Source organism: Corvus kubaryi, unplaced genomic scaffold (assembly GCF_017639235.1).
Source record: "Corvus kubaryi isolate FWS band 111438036 unplaced genomic scaffold, C.kubaryi_AGA036_p1.0 74, whole genome shotgun sequence".
Lineage (NCBI taxonomy): Eukaryota > Metazoa > Chordata > Aves > Passeriformes > Corvidae > Corvus > Corvus kubaryi.
The window spans coordinates 9,981,966-10,001,858 of NW_024582061.1; the positions used below are offsets into that span (position 1 = coordinate 9,981,966).

The 19,893-nt window shown below is 44.3% G+C and overlaps 1 protein-coding gene across 4 annotated transcripts in view; it reads left to right on the plus strand.

Annotated features, from left to right (window-relative positions):
- Window positions 1–4,366, plus strand: part of DENND5B (DENN domain containing 5B) — a 104,985-nt gene extending 100,619 nt beyond the window's left edge. For all 4 annotated transcript variants that reach the window (XM_042050621.1, XM_042050623.1, XM_042050622.1 and 1 more), the window contains one exon: window positions 440–4,366. In XM_042050621.1, coding sequence (XP_041906555.1) covers window positions 440–623 — 184 coding nt within the window. In that variant the 3' untranslated portion in view covers window positions 624–4,366. The remainder of the gene's footprint in view (window positions 1–439) is intronic.
- Window positions 4,367–19,893: the final 15,527 nt, after the last annotated feature.

Below are 19,893 nucleotides of genomic sequence, written 5' to 3' on the forward strand. Positions count from 1 at the left end.
CTTTTCTTTCCTAATAGGGCGTTTTCTTTCTTGCACTTGGGGAGGGGCAGGAGGGTGGAGCTTAGTTGTATTTTGGAGGGTAGAAATTGGTATGTCTAGAAATAAGTACCATTTTTGTCTTGTCTGTCTGGATACTTGGAAAACCAGTTGGAAAACAGTCTGTCAGATTTTCCTCAAGTTTTATTTTCCCTATTCCTGATCTGAAAATGTTGCTGAATTTTTACAAATGTCCAATTCTGCTAGTATCTTTCAATTCTCATTTCTACAGTAGGTAGTATTTTACTAACCAAATCAAGGGTTGCGATTACACGGGAAACTTGTACGTGCAAACAACACGCTAAAAGGGGCTGCATGTTTAGGGTCGTGTTCTTGGAGAAGAATTCCAGTGTGAGATCCGTTGTACTTGGTGCTAAAACAATACCTGTCCTGCCCTTTTCAGGGACCACTTGCTGCCTCAGTGGATCCCGCTGCTGGCAGAGTGCCCGCCCATCACGAGGATGTACGAGGAGAACGCTCTCCTCCGGGACCGCATGACTGTCAACTCCCTTATCCGAGTCCTACAGACATTGCAAGATTTCAACATCATCCTAGAAGGATCACTCATTAAAGGAGTGGATGTTTAGCATGGCTTTGCTGAGAACTTCATTACTCCTTTCCCAAACAAGCAAACCACAATTGGAGACCTGTCAGGACTTGAATGCCACGGTAGTGCACCACTGTAAGGCAAAGCTGCTGGTGGAAGCAGGATTGGGAAGCCCAGATGGGGACTGGCCTCTAAAGCTGCAGAATGCTAAGATGCAGTATTGTAGTTTATTTGGAACAGAAATTTAGTACAAAAAATAGAGTATTTTCATGTGTTAGATGTGTGTAAATACGCTATCTTCTTTAAGAAATTATATTACTCTAAGAAATTTTTCTTAGACTGAATGTTCTTGTTCTGACTATGAGTAGCTTAAAGCAGGGGAGGGTCTTGGGGGAGGGAGGGAAGGACCAAGGTGGGAAGGGATGCCGCTACTTGCTTGTGAGGAAGAAGCCAATCAATGTGTAAATACAGTGCAAACTCAGCAGGGCTTTTTTCAGGTATTGCAAATTAATACAGCAAATATCGTTATGTAGCCATTGTGATCGTGTCACTCTTGGAAACGCTGTAAGCATATGCTGGTTACCCTACTGTACATGGTCTCTCTTAGTTTGTTGTTTGTTTGAAGACTCACCTTCCCACGCAGGGAAGTCGTGAGTCGTCTTTTTTTTTCTGTAAGGTCTTTTGTGTCACTCCTGTTGATCTCCAAAAGGGGAAACAAGTGTTGGAATGCTTAAAACACTGGAGGAGAGGACTGCTGTCAGCCTTAGCGCCTGAGAGTATGAGACACCTGTGGAAGCTTTGCTGCTGCAGCCTGAGATGGGGACTCAACTCAGTCTGTCCCTTCCCTGTCTAGATGTTCTCATGATTCACCCTCACCCTCAGCCAGTTTGTGTTGTGGATGACCATTTTTTTTTCCATGGTGAGGAATTTGGTTTATACCAAATTCTTGCTGTACTTGAGAAGAATCATTGCTGTAGAGCCACAAACACTGCTGTTGCTGTGCTACTGAACTGTATCAGCTGGCTTTGAAATGCTGACAGGTTTTGAGTCTTCCTTTATCCTGAAGAATGAGTGTTCCTAGGGGGAGTACAGGATCTTGGATTACTTTTTTTTTTTTTTTTCCTTGTTATCCAGCTACAAAAAGAAAAGGAATTAAGCAAAAGGAGGAAGAAAAACTAATTTCACATTGGTGTTTTGAGGCTTCTCTCTTACACTCTTTCCAGTTCATGTGTTACTAATACACTGCATATATAGAGATACGGTGAGGAACTGGGAGCCACTGTATGATACAAATTTACCAAGAGGTTATGTCAGAATCACCTCGTGAATACCATGCAGCAGACACAGAGGGTGTTTTCCATTCTTGTGGATGGGAGTTGGAAGGATCTGAGGACACAGGTAGCTTCACCTGGTTTTGATTTTTGGAAGTTAGTTTAAATGTAGGTTTTTGTTTTCACTTGTTTATTCCCTGTGATCTTGGGCATTTGGTCAGTGGATTCTTTGGATGTCTCACTGTCAGCTGAGGCTTGGGAAAGGCCCCCTGGTACTGTGTGTTGCCTTGCACTGTGCTCTCAAGTGGCATTAGGAGGGGCTTGGCAATGGTGGACAGTGGCAGGTCTTGGCATAGTGTGCATGTGGTGGAAAGAGGGATGGGAGATGAGGAAAAGGAAAGAGGGTGAAAATTAGGGTTTGCTTTCTCACCTGCCTTTTGTTAAGCTTCTCTGTTTTCCTGTGGTCCTTCTGCTGCCCAGTTCTTAGAACATCCCTCACTTCAGTGTCAAAGCTTCACGTCATACTCCCAGCCAGAAGAAGACTCCTCGTGGAACTTTGTTTCATTGGAGAGTTTTATGTTATAGAAGTCTTTTTGTTTCTAAGAAAGCAGTAAAATAACACTGTCAAGGAGCCTTTGACTTTAATGGGGGTTCCAGTTTTCAGTAACCATTCTTTCCTCCTGGGCTTGTGCTTCCTTAAACTGACCAAACTCATCCCAAATACTGTAGGCAGCACTGCCATGTCACTGCTGTGAGTGTGAGTAACTAATGTAAAGGCTGTGAATGGTGTCTTGAGTTAGTAGCCAGAGCCCACGGATGTGTGACATCTCTCTTACGTTTCCAGAAATGTGAAATTTGGGGTGTTAGGATTTTCTGTGTAGCCAGGCATGTCTGCTTAAAGTCAGCAGACAATGCATGACAGCCCTTCAGCAGCAACTGAAAATGTGTCCCTGTACTTAATTCTATCAATGAATTATACATTTAGCACCAGAAACCATGTGGCAGCATTATTTGGTAATGACTGCTTAGGATGTTTTGATTTCTATTACAACTCAGGCCTTTCATGTCTAATGACTGCTATACAGGATTTTTTCACGCCCAACCCAGAGTCTAAGTGACTTTCATTTTACTGAAATAACCACCTCTTTAGTCCTTGGATTTCTTCACAGCATCATCTGCATTTGCTGGCTGGATGCTTCCCAAAGTACACTGCTGCAGACTTCTCCAAAGGCTACGTATGACTGGAGCAGTCCTAGCATTCATCTGACATGACAAGGGTTAAGTGCAAGCAGGATAAAGTAGAAATGTAGGCACCTCTAAAGGTTATTCATTTAAAAGAATAAACCACACACAGAGAAAAAAGGCAATAACTACATTAAGTCTTTCTTAAGTTAATAGAAGTCAAAACCTGAGAATTTTTAAAATTCAAATCAGGGCCTTTCCCCATTTCAGACTACATTAAGAAACCTTTAGCACTTAACACAACTTCACGTCAGCTTTTTCAGCAAGTGTTGACTTGTTTGGTTTTGTCAGGTTTCACATCATATTAATAATAATACAGTAAAAATTATGTATGTTTCATCTTTCCTTGTAGGCAATAAACTACTCCAAGATATGTTGAAAGGGGCACAGCTGAGTGCCTCAGTTTCCTAGAGGAGTAGTTATTTGACAGCCTTGGGAGAACAGTTCTTCATAGTGAATTTTTATTCTGCCATGTATGATTTTTTTTAGTGGACTACTTTTGTTTATTGGAAACTGAGAGGTTTTTTCTGTAAGGTTTTCAGAAATCATTCTGCCCACTAGAATGGTGAGAAACCCATCAGGATTCTTCTAAGCTAACACAGTTTTTACTTCAGTGTTAAAGCACCTTCTTTGGTTGAGAAAGGGAATATTGGAAAAGACCAAAGCTCTCTGGTATCTGCTTTTTAAAAGAACAAAAAAATCCTATCCAATGCCCATCTGCAGATGTCTGAGTTTGCATAGTCCTGTTCTACTAACAGCCAGCGTGGTAACTTGAGGGAGTCAGAGAATCAGATGCCTCACTATGTACAAAATGTGTATTTATAATTCTCTGAAATAAATGAAATTGTACTGTTTAGTGAAAAACCTACTCATGTTTATTCCAAGTTGGTTTGTGTAATGAGCTTATCATTGTTCAAAAATGTGTTTTTAGGGTAGTTCCGCAGCAGCGTATTTGAGAAAATTCCTCCTTTCAATCAAATGAAGGTGCTCATCATGAGGGGAAATATTGTGTGTTACACTTGAAATGTACAAATGTGCCCTGTATAGCTTAAAATGATCCCTAAATGTCTCCATTAAGTATATTTTGTCCTTACATTATTACTAACGGAATAAGAACTGGATTATTTTCAAGATGACATTAGTAAAAGTATTGTTCTATCGAGCACTTTAACATACACACCACAAACCGACATGGGTTTTTCAGGTTTTGAAGTACATTGAAATACAGCTTTTCATGCTATGTCCTTTACAAATAAAACTGTGAGAATAATGGTTGGTGTCACTTTCTCCTTGCAGAGGAATCAAGAGATTCGGGTCTCAAGCTGAGGAGCTGATCTGAGCCTGGAGGGAACAAATTGGACAGAATGATCCAGCTGGTGCTGACTGGTACTGGGAACTTGCTGGAGCAAAGCTGGGGAAAAGGCGGTCTGAGGGCCTGTTCCCAAAACCAGCCCTTCTGCCTCCCCTGACACAAAGGGGAGGCAGAGACCATGCTGAGCATGAGCAGCTCTTTATTCCAAGGCTTAGGTGGAAAATGTGGCTGATTACAGGGAAGAAATGGGATCACAGTGAAGCTGAGCTCTGACCAGGGTAGCGTTGGCTAGGCAACCTGGATTGCTTTGCCCTTGGCATCTGGGAGAGCGGGGAGAAGGAGGATGGGATTAACTTGTAGCAAAGAGTCTCATTCCTCTCTTGAGATGAGTTGCTCTGATATTAGAACTCAGGGTTAAGATGCTGGAATGAAGCTCATGCTCTCCAGTCTGTCAGGTAGCACGTTGTGGAAGAAGAAAGGTTGATGGACAAGAGAGAGATGGATGCCTGCCACAAAAAAACGTTTAAAAAAAAAGAAAAAGAAAAAAGATTGTGAAATGCCCCCTCTTCTAAGTTGGACTGGATTTTCAGAAATTTCCCCCATGTCCCTCCCAGCTTTGGGTATGCTGGAATTGGCAGAAACAGGAGAATTTTTGGAAACTTTGACAGTTTGAAGTGCAGAGCCCTGCATGTGTGTGTGCACGGTGTGTGTGAGGCGGGGCATGCCTGCTCATTCATTTTAACTCTCTGTTTGGAAGAGGCAGAGGATCTCAAGAGAGGACTGAAAGTCTCAGAGCTTGGGCCATGTATGTGGGCATCCTGAAATACATTGTGTGATGATATTGGTGCTTACCAACATTACAGCATCCCATAAATGTGAATAAAATCCATAGAGCTGCTTATTGTCAAATGTCAGTGGCTGGGGTGTCCGTACCTGTGCACCTTCTGACTAAATGTATGTAAATCAGAGATAGTGAGGTCTGACATCCTAAAGGCAGTTTGTACTTGAAGTAGGGCAGAACTAAGCTTGTCCAGGTGAGCAAGTGCAGATAACTTCCTCTCCACTGTGCTGTCATTGATGCAGTCTGGGAGCACTGCAGTGTTTTCTGCAGAGGAGGAATAGAAGAAAACTTTCTGAGAAAACTTGCATGGGTAGGAGTTGAAATAGCTCATCAACCTAGTTTGTTCCTTTCCAACATTTCAGGTAAGCTCATTCAATGAAAAAAAATATGCTCAGGTTATGAATGAAACTGCTTCCCTGGCTGTCACACCAGCAGCTCAGAGGCTGAGGCTCCTGTCACTGCAGTCAGGGAGCATTTCATTGCCAACACTCCTAATTTCTCTCCTGCTATTCCATCAGCCATGTATCAAAAGCTGTTTTGAGCCCAGCACAGGGTGGGAAGGGAATGGGAAAATTCCTGTACGGGTCTGCTATCTTGTGGCTGGTTATGGTAAGCTCTCTGCTGAAGCCACTGCAGAGCTGATTTGTCAGTGGGGAGCTGTGGTTCTGCAGGAAGCCTTGACACTTCACAGGGCCCATCTGCATTCCCTGCAGACCTCACAGGGCATCTCAGATCCTCTGAATGAACTTCTGTCAGAATGCGACCAGGCAAATTATTTTCTCCTTGGACCAAACCCACCTTTGTCTTGAGGGGAGGGAGAGAAAAGCCGTAAGAGGAAACACAGCCAACCCCCCCAGTCCTTAGCCACAGCATATTTCTCATGCTGAAAAGGAGCTCACTGCTGTGTGACCTAATGACTACCTTGTTACCATTCAATAATGGGTTCAGTGGGGTCCATAAATGTAAAATAATTGTGGTTTACTTAAGAGACCCTCAGATGTTCACACCAGTCACTGAGTAACAGAGTAATCTGTAAGATGTTGCAGTGGTTGTCCAGGACTCGTGCGCCTCACTCATCTTGCACAAGGGGTAAATGTAGGAGATAGACAACGCTTACGATTCTCTCTGTGGAAAATAACTGTTCTTTGCCCAGTATGGTCCTTTTAGTTTTATATGGCCCCTTCCCTGTATCCATTGACTTTCAGTCACTGGCCAGAGCAGCTAGCTGAAATGGGTGAATTGTGGCCGGTTCACCCAGTTTTGGGTGCTCAGCCCTGCTGCAGGATGAGGTGCTAAAGAAGTGAATGTGGTGAATGAACAATTGAGTTGGACTTGCAGAGTGCATGTGGCATGACTGTGCAGCAGAAGTAATTCCCAAGGAGCTCAAATGCTTATCAGAGAGCATCTTTTTCTCAGCAAGAGGCAGGCATGGAGAATGCAAGAGATGTCCTCATCTCCACACAGTACATTCAGTGGCAGATTTTCCCCTGCTCCTATGGCCAGCCTAAACTGGTTTAGGCCAACAAGCCTAAACTAAAATGGAATTAAACTCAACAGCAGCCAGATGTTGGGTTTGGTGCTCTGCAAACCTTGCATTGTCCTGCTTTCGGCGAGAGCTTTCCACAAAGGCTGGTGTTATCCTAGGAAAGCCATTTCCCTTACCCTGCCCCTGCAGCCAGTGGGAAGAGATGGGCTCCTTCAGTAGGCCTTGCAAGGAGAAACCTCACTTGGCTGCTTTTAATTATGCCTAAAGAAGTCCAACAGAGGCAGCTTGCCCTTGGAGGCTAAGCAAGCATTAATCTTTATCAATATTCCCACCAGCAATGTCCTCCCATGCAGAATTCTTTCCTTCAAAGGCACTCAAGTGATATATTGTGATATATTTACACATCAAAAAATAAACAGTTTACAAGAATAAAATCTAAAGGTGATGGACTCAGTTATTTTTTACAATCTATTGATAGTTTAGATATGAAGAAAAATTCCTTCTTCTTCTTACAGAGGCATACAATAAAGACCAGAAAAGGTGGCTTCAATTTTCCCCAAGAGCTTTAAGCAATTTGCTTGTGTCATATCCCATCTTGCAGGTAGGGAGCTGATGTACAGAGTGGGGGGGGCTTTGCTGCAGCCAGTTCTGCCTCACCAAGGAAGGTTGTTCAGCCTTGGGGTCAGTAACTGCTCCTCCAGCATCCACTGGTGTGTGACTGAGAGCTGCTTTCCAGTGCTGCTGTGGCAGAAGTGCCCTGAGGTCTCATCTGTGATTAAGTGCAGTTTAAAGGCATTGGTGAAACCTGTTGATTTGTGGCGTTCTGGGCTTGCAAGTCTGTCAGCTGTGTGTGGTTGGAGAGTTTTGCAGTTGTCCAGACAGAAGAACAGGCTTTCTCCCTACTTAGCTACAATACAGTAATTATGGGTACTATCAGCAATGTGATTAAGCACTGCAGAAATGCATAAAAATCCTTGCTTGGCTGTTATGTGAGGATGGCAGTGATTCCTTTCCAAAAGGGAGGAAGAGGAAACGGGTATTTTGCAAAAGCACCTTTCCATGGCTTTTCATCTTGAGTCCATAGCTCTTTTAGGAGCTGCAGACATTCACTAACATCAAGTTAATCATGTCCCCTCTCTGCCCCACATCCTGTCCCTGCTCCTTGCAAGCCCAGATAGATCATACCAGATCCACCACACCCATACCAGAAAATGCATGGTGGAAGACCTGTGAAGTGCTAGCTAGCAAGAGATTTCCAATAGTAATCAGAAATGGTCAGTACAACTGAGAACCATCTCTGTGGTGCTGTTGTGCGGTTGTGGGTTTTTTTAAAGGCATGGATTTAATTTCAAATGAGCTGGGAAGTCAGCCCAAAGACTCTGTGCTTCTGTGCTTGAGATAGTGTGAACTCTTCCATGAAGTCTCCTTAGCCTGTTTCTTCTGCTCAGTGCTCTCACCTAAATTAAGTTCACCTGCTTGCACACTTGCAGCTTTTGAACTGTCATTACCCCATGAGATAACGAGAATGTGCTCTAAATTGGACCGTGCAATATGAACCCTCCAGCCTGGAATCAGTGTGGCTACTGGCTTGCCTGAGATCTAAACTTCTCGCCATGGTTTGTGGTTCCTGACTGTATAAATAGTGTGAAGCTGGCTAGAAGTGGGTGTGGTGCACAGGATATTCTCCCCCAACCCATAAAATGACTTAAAGAAAAACTGCATTCAGGGAATGTAAGTGGAAACACCACCCTATGGCCCTGCCCAGCTTTCGTGTTCCTAAAGCTGTGGAAAAAGTTTCCATTCATGGTAACAGGAACACAGGAGAACTAGGAAAAACTTGCAGACCAGAGAAGCTATTTCATTCATCCTCGGCATGGACTTTGTTAGAAGAGAATTTCAGATGTCAGCAGGAATTTGTGCTAGACAGGGGTAGTGTGGGTAGCTGTGTTCAGTGAGAAATAGGATAGCTGCTCTGGGCTTAGTCATTTGTGTTTAACTGGCGCAATGCTAAAAAGTGAGGAATGAACTAGCTGATCTTCAATTCAAATGTGTGTTCTGGGAAGTGCAAATACAAGTTGATCCACCATGGCTTGCTGAAGTCTGTGGAAGTTCCTAAAACTGATGAGTTTAAACAGGCATTCATGAACACTGGTGTCTGCAAAATCTATTAGTTTGTGCACAGAAAAGAAGCGACCCTCTTTTGGGAAAATAATAAAGTGACTGTTGTTGCTGCTTTCAACACACAGTGTTTATTAGGACAGTCCTAGTCTTCCACGTAAGAGTTGGCTTCCAGATGATCTCAGCATTTTAAGTACAAATAGTTATCTCTGTGAAGGGCCAGGCTTGTGCTAGGGAAGATATTGTACAGCCTCGTGTTAATCTCTTCAGTTAAGATAGCCTGGGACAGAGAAGAGGCAGGACACAGGGTGTGACAAGCAGGACACTGTGAAGGCTGCCATTGGTGACTCTCGATAGAGTTGTGAGCAGCGTGGTTTGTCTTATTCACAAAGTGCAGGATGGTCTGGATAGATGCCCCTCAGCAGGTGGGGGCAAATCTGAGCCCTCATTCCCCGTGGCAGAGCAGGAACTGGCAGTAGAGGACAGCAGTACAGGCATGTCCCTTTTGTCCCCTCCACAGCCACTCCAGGCTCTCGTTATCAGAAGCATTTTTCAGCAGGATGCACACATCCATCTTTCACTTGCACTTGGCCTGTAACTGAATTAAGTTTTCCTTTGATACTGGAAGTTAAATCTGTTTGCAATGGGACCAGCTCCTGCAAGCATCCAAAGTGTTGGGAAGTTTTCATGCAAAAATTGGTGCAGGGCTACTACCAGTGCATTTTCCCAAGCACTGCAAGCCTAATCCCTTGTCTGGTTCATCATCCAAGCTGGCCATGTTGCTGGTGATGTCCTGAGCTGAGCTACTGAGCAAGCTTCTCCTCACAGAGCTTCCTGGGATGTGCCTCTGTGCCTTGGACCTTGCTCCTTCCAGGTTTCATAAGCAGGGGGATTCTGAGAGATTTTGTGCTGAAGATAAGGATTGGGAGGGGAAGGAGAAGGAAGCAGAAGCACGAGGGGGGAGGAGGGAGTCCATAATTCATTTGAAGTGGTTCTCAGCAGGCAGCGTTTCCATGCAAGTACCTCTCTGACTTTCCCCCAGCAAGTACTGCTTGGGGGGCAATGGCAGGAGAGCTTGCACTCCCTTTGCTCCTCCCAAATGTTGAAAAGACTTTCTACTTCTGGCTTAGGCAATTAATCAGGTAAGGAAAAACTGTTGAGGACTCCAGGAGCAATACACACTGTACATCTTAATCAATTTCCCCCTCTTTCAAAAAAAATATTTGCCTGCAAGGGCCTGTACTATTTTTTCCTGTGTTGGCACAGGAGCCACGGGTAAGGAGATGATGGTAGCAGCTCTTTTTGTGTCTGTATAATAACTCATGACTCTCTTACTCAGCTAATTAAAACCAAAACCCCTCTAGCTACCCTGAAAAATGTAAATAACATTTATTAAAACATTGTTCTGTGGTATACCAGCACCCAAGTTACAGAAAGGCTGTTATGAAACAGGACTTTGCTTGTGAAGAAGATGGCTGCAAATCAAGTGAATACTGGGCTTTCTTCATGAAAGTATTAAGCTGGGGAAAAAGAGAAGAGTGTACAATTAAAAATGCATGAAATGCAGAGGACAAACAGCTGGCAGGGGCCAAAGCTGTCTGAACACCTTTGCACTGTGCTTTGCCCATCTCTGGAGTTAGCACAAATAATGGAATATGGGAGTGGAATATGCAGTGAAACAAGATTTCTCCAAGGGCATTGTGTTCTTAGCACAAGTATCAAAGTAATTGGAAGACAAAACACATCAAAGCAGGAAAAAAAGTTTTGATGAGACAGGAGAATGTTCTTGACTCTCTGGCTAAATGCACAATGCCTGTTCAATAGCAGATCTGCTGTAATGTAAAATAAAGGGAAGGTAATGTGAAAAACCATGAATGTGAAGCCAGGAACAAAGTTAAGTCCAGTATTAGGACACACAGCTCCTGTGTATTCACGTTTATCTCAAAACCCAAGCGTGTTTCATCCAAGCACAGAATGAGCCCTTGGTGCAAAAGCGAGTGAGTGAAACTCCTTGCTTGCTCCTTGCACCTGATAAAGATGCTATGGAACAGGCCTGATGTAATTCTTCAGCTGTGGCAATACCAGACTAGCTTGAAAAAATTTGATCCAACTTTTGAGCCCTCTAATCTGAATATATAAAACCTCTAAAGATAAGTAAATTAGGAACTCTGGGACTACCAGAGCACGTAAAGCCAAGTGCATATTCTAGCCTTGCCGAGCTGAACAGCATGAGCCATCCTAAGTACCTGTTTCTTGAGATGTGGAGACATTTGGAGAAGTGCTCCTGCTTTAATGCAGAAACAAAACCTTTCCCATTCAGTAAGAGGTCCTGCCACCACCATTATAGTACAGTTGGCAGGGCTTTGGAAACAATTCATGAAGGGTTTGTAAAAGTTCCACATGAGAACAGATGTTTTTAAACTTATTTTCTTTGCATTGTCTAGGAGTTCATCTCATTCTGTGGTCTCAGTTTAAGTTACTTGACCCAAAGGATCAGATCCACAGGCACAAATATCCTACTGAGTCAAGGTTTGCCATCTTGCAAGCAGACTAGGATCAAAACCATCAATGTATGCCTTGGTCAAATAAAAAAATCACAGTTCCTGTCCTGTTTTAGTTTTGGGAGAAGATTCTGTCTCTGTGTCTAGTGAAAAACTTTGTTCCAAGATGTTGCTTTATGTTGGAATCCAGCCTTGTTTAGCACCCAGAATTTGCCCAACTAACATGGCTCCATACAGAGTACGCTGCTCTTGGACCTACAAGCTGCACAGTCTGGAAGAAATTATCAGGTAGTAGTTACCAGTTTGATTTATTCTTTCTATCACTCTCACTTCCTGCCACACCATGGGCATCCTGTGTTGGTGAACAGTACGAGACATGAAAGCTGACAAGTGTTTTATGACCTTCTTACTAAGGTTCATCTGATACAATCTAGATCACGGTGGTTTCCATCCAGTCAGAGCAGTCTCCAATTCCTGAACAGAGAATTACTGGAGTATGCTTTGCTGGCTCTGCACTAGAACCATTCTGCACATCCAGGTACTGCTTCCTTCTGCCTTCCAAAAGCTAATCCCTGTTGCCTTTAGCCCCCTAGATGTGGTCATGCTGGTCAGAGACACCTCACAACCTGGGAACAAGGGGTGGTCTCTGAGCCAGCCCCAGCTTCCTGGTAAGAGACTAGATTTACTTTTTAGCTGGACACAATGATACAGTTTATTTTCCCAGGACAGGAGACTCCACTCTGCTTCACACACCATGTGTGGCCCTGTGTGTCTTTTGAGACAACTGTGTGGAATGGATGCTGTCACTGGATGAACACTTTGGAGGGTCCTTTGTTATAAGGTCATTTTATGGTACTTGTACTTTGCAACTGGTTAATGCTGAGCACTGTTTCTAATTTCCTGTGACTGGTGTTATGGGCATTATTGATCCTCCTTGAGAGGAACACGAGTTTTCCAGCAACAGGTTATTGACTACCTCAAAGAAATTAGTAACCCTCATCTCCCATTTAAGGAGAGGGAAATGCCAGGACCATACATAGAACAGGGTGAGTTTTACAAGCCCTTAGTGCCTGCAGAGAACTAGCAGTGAAGGGAACATGTCACACTTCTTCAAGAGGTTTTTGGATGTTTTCAAGTCTAAAGCAGCTGTCACCCCACCACATCAGACTAATTCCTTAGCAGGGCTTCCCCCATTGATGGTAACAGATTGCCCTCCAGCAACTCAGCCTAAATTTCTCTGAGGAATGCAGTTAAGATGCTACAGCCAGCATTTCTCAGTGTTTTTGCAAGGGCTGTATGTGAATTTCACACAGGCAGATGGTTTACCAACCATTACAGACTTGGTGAATGGAAAATGATAAACTGCTATCATAACTACTGCCTCTGAACAGTCCTTGGTCATTTAGAGCATGACTTGCCTGAAGCATGACCACAAGTACCTGTTGGAGGGGAGTCTGAGTCTTCCTCTGTGCATTTAGGGCATTAAAAACAGTGGAGCAGGAAGCAGGGATGACGGTAGATTATATAAACCTAGCAGAGAGGGGTGCAGCTGACAGAAGCTGTCCAGCATGAGGACACACCAAACTACTTGGAAGGAAATATTTGTGCAGCCATCACCGAGTCCTGCTGTCCCCCAGGAGGTGGGATGGATGTAGATGCCAGCACAGGGGCATTCCAGCCTTAAGGCAAGGAGCGTTGGGAGTCTGGGACCGTGGGCGTGGGAGGGGACTGTCCCAGCACAGAGATTACAGACACACACAGTGTTTACCAGAGCTCAAGGGTCTGTTGCTATGGACAGGGGCACCTGTGCAGTGGGTTTGAAGGAAAGGGGATGGTGGCACTGACCTGTTTCACTCAGCCCCCAAGAAGCTGAGTCTGGCACACTCTGCCTGCACCAGGTTCACATCCTGACATCCTAGTCTGTCTAGGGATAGATAAATGGGTGACAGTGATTTGAAGTGGACTTCTGAGTTTAGCCATTGGTATCTGTCCTCCAGACCTCCCAGGACACCCTAAAAATGTTGTTTCCAGTGCCCCAGTCAGTATCTACATGCTGACTCAGTGTAAGGAGCATGCTGGGAGCCCACTGACCACAGCTTATAAAAGAAGCTTTAAAGGTCTGCTGCTGCCTTAAAGAATGGCACAAACAAAACTCCTCCTGTTTTACAGGCCTCCTATGAATGGCTACTTATTCTAATGTACAGCAGGATGTGTATCATAAGAGGGTAAGTTTGGCCCGAGTGTGTAAGTGAGAAGCATTTGAACACTTACACACACACATGAGGGGGAAAGACCTGGACATTCCCAGCTCATACATGTCTGCGGGATGGGCACCGACACCCTTGCTCCTGAGGGTGGCAGCTGAGTCACTCCTCCTGCCTACTTTGTGTGGCTAAAGTGTCTCTCTGTTCTGGAACAGCTTGAGGGTATAGAAGCAGAGAGAACACCATGCTGGCCAGACCTGCAGTCTGGGGTCTGTCTGGGACCGTGGCTGGTACAAGATGTCACAGAGGAAAGTGCCTGGGACCTCGAACTGTTTTGCTCACCATGAAGCAGCTGGTCCAAGCAGGAGGGATTTAGCCCTTGTTCAAAATTTTTTTACTACATGGTGTGAATTGGATGTTTGTGGTTCCCCAATCAACTCTGAGTGCAAATACTGAGCCCCAACATATGCAGGGCAAAGAAGGATCAGCACAAGAGGTCACTTCCAGAGCTATCCAGTTTTCCCACTTTCCTCCTACAGATAATGCAAATCAGCCGGTAAATATTGCTCTTGCTTTTGAAACCTTGAGTTAGGACTGGTTCAACCACTGCTAAGGGTAGTCATCCTGAAGAGAAGAGTCAGTCAGTTCAGCTATGGATAGAGATTTGTTTTGACAGCATGCTGAAAATAGCATCTCAGAAACCACACTGCTAGGTGGTTTTAGAAAGGCCAGTTTTTGAAATGTTTCTGACTAGCCAGCTTGGTACTCTGTAAATAGCAATCACTTTGTTGAGCTGTTTTTCAAAAAGTGCCCATGCCTGGAGGACAATGCCATGCCAGGGCACCTCCTCATGGCCTGGCCATCCCTGCAGGCTGCTCTTATTCAGCCAGTCCTGGGGATGCCATTGCTCCAGGAGCCACCCTCACGTGCTCAGACTTCCCATGTGCTTCAGGGCACTGCTTCCCAAGCCCCCTGCGTGCTCAGGTGAGCTCAGTCCCAGCTGGAGTATTTCCCCTCCCACAGCTCCTAGCCAGCCATAACCCTCACAGATAAACCCAGTCACGTCCCACTGACTGAGAAAGGGACAGAAAACTCCAGCTGTGGCTTTAACGAAAGAAACTTCTTTGGGAGGTAAAAGGTATGTGGTATAGAAGTCCTAAACTCTCCTGATTCAAAACACGCCCTCTTCTTTCTGAGAGGCTCCTTACATTTTTCCCGGAGGTGGAAATAAGTTGCAAAATGCTTTCTCTGTCCCTGCGGGGCAGTCCCCTCTTGCATCCCTTCTCTTCTCCGTGCACACGGCACTGGTGCTCGTGCCCTTGGTGATCTCTGCATCACGGGGACAGTGAAGACAGAGGAACTTTCCCGCTGGCCCTGAGATGTCTATCAGATCGCTCCGTGCCTGTGGAGCACAGGGGTCATGCTGCACACAGGCTCTGTGGCTCAGGCTCTACCACCTCTGCCTTGGAGGCAACATCTAGGTCCCTCGACTTCTCTGCATGCTGTAATTTGCAATATGAACAGGCTGTCAGACCTGAGGGATGTCACTAAGGTCACATATGTGTCCTGGTTTGGGTTTATTTCTCTTTCACCACCCCGTAGAGTTCATTCCTGACTACGAACATCCATTATGGGACCCGACTTGCTTTTGGGGATCCCCGTGATCAATATCTGCTCAAATTTTGCCTGAAGCTTGCCCATCCTGCTTCTGCCCTCCCCTTATCTACTTGGATTTGTGAGTTTCTCCTGGAAAGCCTTTCACCTTTTCTTATTTCCTTTTCATTTTCAGAATGGGATGCCTCTGCCCTGAGGAAGGGGGATGTATCCTGCTGCCTTCTCCCTTTGTGCTTCATTCTCCCTGTCTGCCGTTTTCCTCCACCTGCCCTTGGCTTGTTTTTCAGAGGATGTTGAGTGTCAAATTTGGTTGATTTGTAGCAGTCCAATTAGCTGATTCAATCCAATTAAGCTATCTGAAGTTATCTCTCTATTGTGGCGGCTTTGTTAGTCAACTCCATTCCCTCCTACCCTTGCAAAAATTTTTTCTTCCAGCTCCTCCCTCCGGATTTTGGTGGTAGATTTCCACTTGGTTCTTGGCTGCTTGATCAAAGCTTGTGATCCGGACTGCAGATTCTGCAGATTTCCTTCAAGGACCAGCTCCTCCAGCTGCCTCCTTTCCCTGGGTAGCCAAGTCTGCCCACAGCTCTTCTTCCTTACCAGAAGACTTGCAATTACTGTGTCTGCCTTTGACAGCTTGGCAAGAAGGTCAGCAATACTTTATCTCCTCATGAGACTCATCACTTGTACCTGAGCCCAGAGAGGTATCACCATCCTCCACCTTGCTTTGGCTGAGTGAAAACTGCCCACAGAGACATGTTTCTTCCATCGTTTCTTTGGCTTTCTGCAGTCAAAGTCTGAAATCTGAAATTCTGTCACCTCCTCAAAGTGTCTTTTTTCCTTTCATTCTGCCTGCTGGTACTGTAGAGAAAGAAGTAGTGTCACTGAGGACAAACCTTTCTGAAGAAAGAATGGGTGATGCTTTAACCTGGAAAGAAACTGCCTCAGGTTTCTCGTTTTTATTTAGCAGAGAATCTACACCTGTAAGAAAACCCTTCTGCAGGTACTGTTGCCCCCCATGCTGGCTGCTCCCAGCAAAGGATTTCAGGCATCAGACATTTCAGACAAAAACCAATTTGCTTCCCTAAGTGTTTCCATTCCCAAGCATCCCTCTTTACCTTCTTGATTCCTGTTGAGAAAGAGGTCAAGAGAAAAAGCCTGAAGCATTGCTTCCTAGACACCATGGATGCTTTCCCAACTACCTGCCCTTGCTTTTCATTTTCTCTCAGCCAGCTGTGTCTGTGTTGAGGGCCATGCAGTAGAAAATGGGATTAAGGAGATGGATGTACCTGGTAAGAAGTCTTAGGTTCAGTAAGAAACTTCAAAGAGCAAATTCTGTCCCCTAAGTGATCCCACCTGAGACCAAGCCTACACAACACTCTCCAAAGGAGTTATTAACTTCCTCTTCCCTAAAGATTACTCTAAAACCATCAACATAAAATGTGGAACTTCTCCCCACACTTTTGGGAACAATGGTTCTCAGTTCAGAGGAGAAATCTCTTTTGGGTTTCCAAACTTGGTCTCCGTTTTCAGAACTGCCCCAAATGACAGGATGAGGGGGGATAACTTTATTGACAGGAAACAGCCTGGCAGGCAGAGAGGGCTGATCTTCTTAATGGTGTCTTCAAATCGCCTTAATATAAATCCCCATAGAATAGTCTTACTGGCTTTAATAGGTATGAAAGCAATAGTGCTGCAAAGAAACGAGCAGCACTTGAGAAGCTGCATCAAAGGTGTTTAACCAGTAATAGAAAATGGTCATTTTGCTATAGAATTTGAGCAATCCTTAAGAATTTAAAAGAATTATCTTCCTCTTAAGGAATTTGAAGTGTCAATTAAAAACTCTCCAGAAAGGTTATTATTCTCTGTTAAGCCCCAATGGATTTCTTAGGCCAGGCTATAAATGATCTGCCTCGTTCCTAGGAGCGAGCCAGTTCAGGGTCCTGTTTCTCTGAGCCACATAGCTTGAGTACTTCATTCTGGAAACATGAATATCATAGTATTGATTTTGATTACCATCAAACTTTGCTGTCATCGTTTGTAGTCATCTGTTATTTGGCCTAAAACATAAAATGGTGAAAATCACATTTCTTTATTAACCTGCTTGCTTAGAACTACCAGTTTTCAGAGCATTTGCACCTTCAAAAAGCTAACATGCTGTTACTCTTACGGGCAGCTGGTGCAGGCAGAAGCTAAAGAACTGATTTGTTGATGGTATCTCCCTCTGAAATTGTACTCCTTGGCAAAACCTTATTTACAACTCTAAGTCAATCAACGCTTTTTTTTCTTTCCTGAAAGAATGCCTGGTAACTTTTTCAAAATTCATTTGGCCAAACGTTTAGCCAATAAAGTAAATTTTCAAATTACTGAAGTTACAAAAAAAGCATTTTACAGGAAAGTCTCAAAGCAGGAACAGCTGCCTGGGTTTCATCATGACAGCTGCTCTTCACCTAACAACGAGTAGCCCATTTGTGTTTACTTATTCATTAATACTGTAAAATAACACAATAGGATCAGATGTCTTGGCTGGCAAGTGCCTTATTTCCTCTATGTTAGCACCTCTGCCTCAGCATAGTTTTATGTTTAAAAAGCCTTCATGGTTTGCTTTATTATTATACCATTGACTTAATTTAGCTTCCCAGATAAAATAATTAAGAGTCCAGGCAGGGAAGGTACCAGTTTAACTGGAACACAGCAACAGTCCCATTAGTTTTCCAGAGACCACATGCATTCTTAAAGTAAATGTTTTTTAGAACTGATCTGGATAAGGATAAATCCTCTGGTCTAATGCTCATATTCCAGGTCATCTGGGACCTCCGTGAAATCCCATATTCCTCCTTCATACAAAGCTCTGAGTGGAAAGGAAGATGCTTAATTTTTTAAAAGAGAACCTTGTGAAATGAGGGTTTACCTGTAGTGTAAATGTGCATACATTGTTTCAGACATCTTCATTTTCCAAATTAAACTCCCCAGGTGTGTCCCCGTTTTGGGGCCATTTTTCATCATCCTCTTTCCACACAGTGAGGGCAGACAAGGTGTCCCTCTGATGCTGTGGAGAGCACATGTGGCTTGCTCAAGGGGAAGGGGCTAGGGGAACCTTGATGAAAGCTCATTAGCTGTTTAAGGGCCTTTTATTTATTTGCAAGCTGGCCATCAGCCAAAAATGAAAACTCAAACCACTCTCTAGGTACAGCATAGCCCTGAAATGTCATCAGCGAACACTTCAAGGGACCAGAGATGTTTCAGAAACGAAGGTTGAAGGTTTGACCGTGTTTTTCATTTCTGTGTTGCCATTTGGAATTCTGTGGACAGAAGGATTTTTTCCTCTGAGAGAACAGGAATGACCAAGCTGTTCACAGGCTGCAGCAGCACCGAGTTTGGAAACTCAAATCCTCCCCAGGTTATAGCAACACCTGTCCTCATGAGATTTGGAGTGGAAGGGCACAAAGTGAAATAAGTACCAGAGAAGTTGTCCTGACCATAGTTTGTTTGCAATCAAAGCCCACCCTGAGATGTTCTGTGAATGTTCAGCATGGTGGTGAAGAGGAAGCAATTAATTGGCACCGAGAAATCCATTTTGTTACACTGGGTTCTGCTTGATATCTAAGGGAGTTCTCCTTGAAAACGCCACTTCATTCGCACTTGGGGATTGAAATGCTGGACTAGGCGGTGCTGGACTAAAAGGAATGTCACCAAGGGGCCTTGAGAAGCATGCTAGAATAAAGAAATGGGGAAATAATGGGAGAAAATCCAGGAGAACCACTCCCTCCAATCAAAAAAAGAAGAGGCAGATGAAATCAGACACATTATATGCAAACAGAAGTTGCCAAAAGTGCTGGTAGAGTTCCCTAGACCAGTTAAAAGCAGTAAAATTATAGAAATATTTTGAGAAATTATTCAGCATTTGGTACACCTGTGGCTCACAAGTTGAATGTGATTTGGTTTAGCTCTGTCTGGAAGGAAGCACTGGTAGCAAAGGCAGCACTCTATGATCATTCAAAAGGAACCCCCCAAAACTCAAATGATAACCTGGAGGGTTCCTTGTGAGGTGTCCTCCTGTGCTTAGTGCCCAAACTGACTGGTTTGGCAGCACTGAAGACGGAGATGGGGTAGAATTACCACGGATTTACAAGCAAGTAGAGACGATGTGAGATCCTCAGACTAAGGTAAGGAAAAGCAGCTCGTCCTGCTCTCCTGAAAATTCCCAGAGCTTAGCTAGTGCTGCTGATGGAAGCAAAAGGACCATTTCAGCAAGAGTTCTTGGTGAGTTGCTAATTCTGTGTCTAAATGAGGATTAGACTGGAAAGGTCACTGTCAGGGAAAAAAAAAACCAGTTACAGAAATATTCGTTGGCATTATTTCAGTGTTTAGAGTATTCAACACCTGCGTGTGGTGCCTGAGCTGCAGTTGATTCTGTGGGAAACTTTTCAGTAGTTCAAAAGAAGGGAATCCATATTTGGGCTCGGTTTGAGTGCCAGCCCGGGAGGGAGTAGCTCCCAGCTTTATTGCAGTCAGAGGCTGTAATGGTGCTAAGTCATAACTCCTTAGGTGTTACCTTGTATATCACATGCTAATCTGTCTGACACAGTTTTCAGGGGAAATCTATTTCAATGTAACCTGCCAGCCGCCTCGCGAAGCAGCTCTTCCCAAATTGCACGAAAGAGCGTGAACCCCAAGGTTGCGATGACGTGACTTTTTTAATTCACTCATTGTGACGCTGC